Genomic DNA, 1,448 nt, shown 5'->3' with positions numbered 1-1,448 from the left:
GATGCAAGTGGAAATCATCAGGAGCAAGCAGGTGTTCTTCAAACTGCAAATGTAAATTGTCTATGCCATTCTACAATGTCGGATTCACCTCCCTCATCCTTTGCCCTATCTCAAAGAATTTCTCGAAATAGTTCAAAAATTGAGCTTTCAATTCATATAGTGGCATCTGGCTGTTTTTTAAAGGTTACTTTCTACGTTTATACTACAGTATAAGTAGTTTTTGGAGCACATACTTTTTCACTTTTACTTGGGTAAAGATACCAAGTTCATACTTCAACTTTTACCAGAGTGTTTTTAAACTGCAGTATCTATACTTCTACTTAAGTAACAAATGTGTGTACTTTTGACACCACTGACTAGGAGACAAATATCCCCCAAAGCTCACACTTTGTTGTGCCGAGCTGATAAATAAACCTACCAGCAGAGGGCAGTGACAGACAAGTTTCTGACTACGTTGTACTGAAACATCCACAGAGGATGAAGAGGGAGAGCTCCTGGTCTTTGTACTCATGAGAGGGATCCACAAAGATCTCTGAAAGTAATAAAAGAACAACGTCACAGAGCAAAATTTGATGTTTATAAAACAACTTGGGTTTTCTAATGTGTTTTACTTCTAAAAGAACCATACTAAGTGCTTTGTCATCCATCAGATCTCGGTTGATCGCTCGTTCAACGATCTTGGCCACCTTTTCCACTTTAGAGATATCATCCCTCTGGAATAGAAATACATCAAAGTTTTGGATGAACCTTCACTGATAGTATATTTGATTTCACGAGTTTTGTTGTCTGTAAAACGGATTTAAAAACCTTCAATGAAAGGTTCAACCTTTCAGTGAAGTAAAGACTGAATTTAAATGCCTATAAGATTGGATTTAAAATCTGATAGGTAGAGCAGGTTACCCGGGTCTCCATCAGTGTCACTTTCTTCTTGCTGTCACTAGTATCTTTTTTCAATAGTGTGGTTTTCTGCTTCTCTTTATTTTTTTCTTGCTTCTGCAGTTCCTCCAAATACGTGTCATAAATTATCCACTGCAAACAATCAGTTGTTAAGGTCAACTCATCAGACAATCAGTGTTCTACACTAAGAGGAAAAAGTAAGGAACGTACTTGATTTGCAGTGGCAGAAAAGCGTGAAGGAGGTTCAGTCTGAGAGCTTCTTTCCTGAAAGTCAGGGAAAGACAACAAAAGCATTTTTTTTTATGCTATTTCTTATTATAGTACTGGTTTTGTAACTATCACATAAACTATCACTACTTCATACCATTGAAACATTTCTGTGAGTCTGTGATGCCCTTTCAATGAAGAACAAGAGCAGCACTGTCTGGTCTCTCCTCGTCTACAACTTCTTTGCCTTCTCCTCCTTCCTCAAAAGCCTGAGGAAAATAAGCCAAAGGAGGCTCAAACACAATCACCACAGCTGAAGTATATATATATATATATATATATAT

The 1,448-nt window shown here is 37.3% G+C and overlaps 1 protein-coding gene across 1 annotated transcript in view; it reads right to left on the bottom strand.

The window, feature by feature from the left end:
- Window positions 1-1,448, bottom strand: part of dnai1 (dynein, axonemal, intermediate chain 1) — a 32,451-nt gene that overhangs the window by 25,948 nt on the left and 5,055 nt on the right. Inside the window, exons 2-5 of the mRNA XM_015379864.1 lie at window positions 1,108-1,161; window positions 901-1,029; window positions 551-713; window positions 419-506 (exon numbers count right to left, since the gene is read on the bottom strand). Coding sequence (XP_015235350.1) covers window positions 419-506; window positions 551-713; window positions 901-1,029; window positions 1,108-1,161 — 434 coding nt within the window. The remainder of the gene's footprint in view (window positions 1-418; window positions 507-550; window positions 714-900; window positions 1,030-1,107; window positions 1,162-1,448) is intronic.

The sequence above is a fragment of the Cyprinodon variegatus genome, unplaced genomic scaffold, assembly GCF_000732505.1.
Source record: "Cyprinodon variegatus isolate N-32 unplaced genomic scaffold, C_variegatus-1.0 Scaffold202, whole genome shotgun sequence".
Lineage (NCBI taxonomy): Eukaryota > Metazoa > Chordata > Actinopteri > Cyprinodontiformes > Cyprinodontidae > Cyprinodon > Cyprinodon variegatus.
This window is presented reverse-complemented; position numbering and strand designations above follow the sequence as displayed.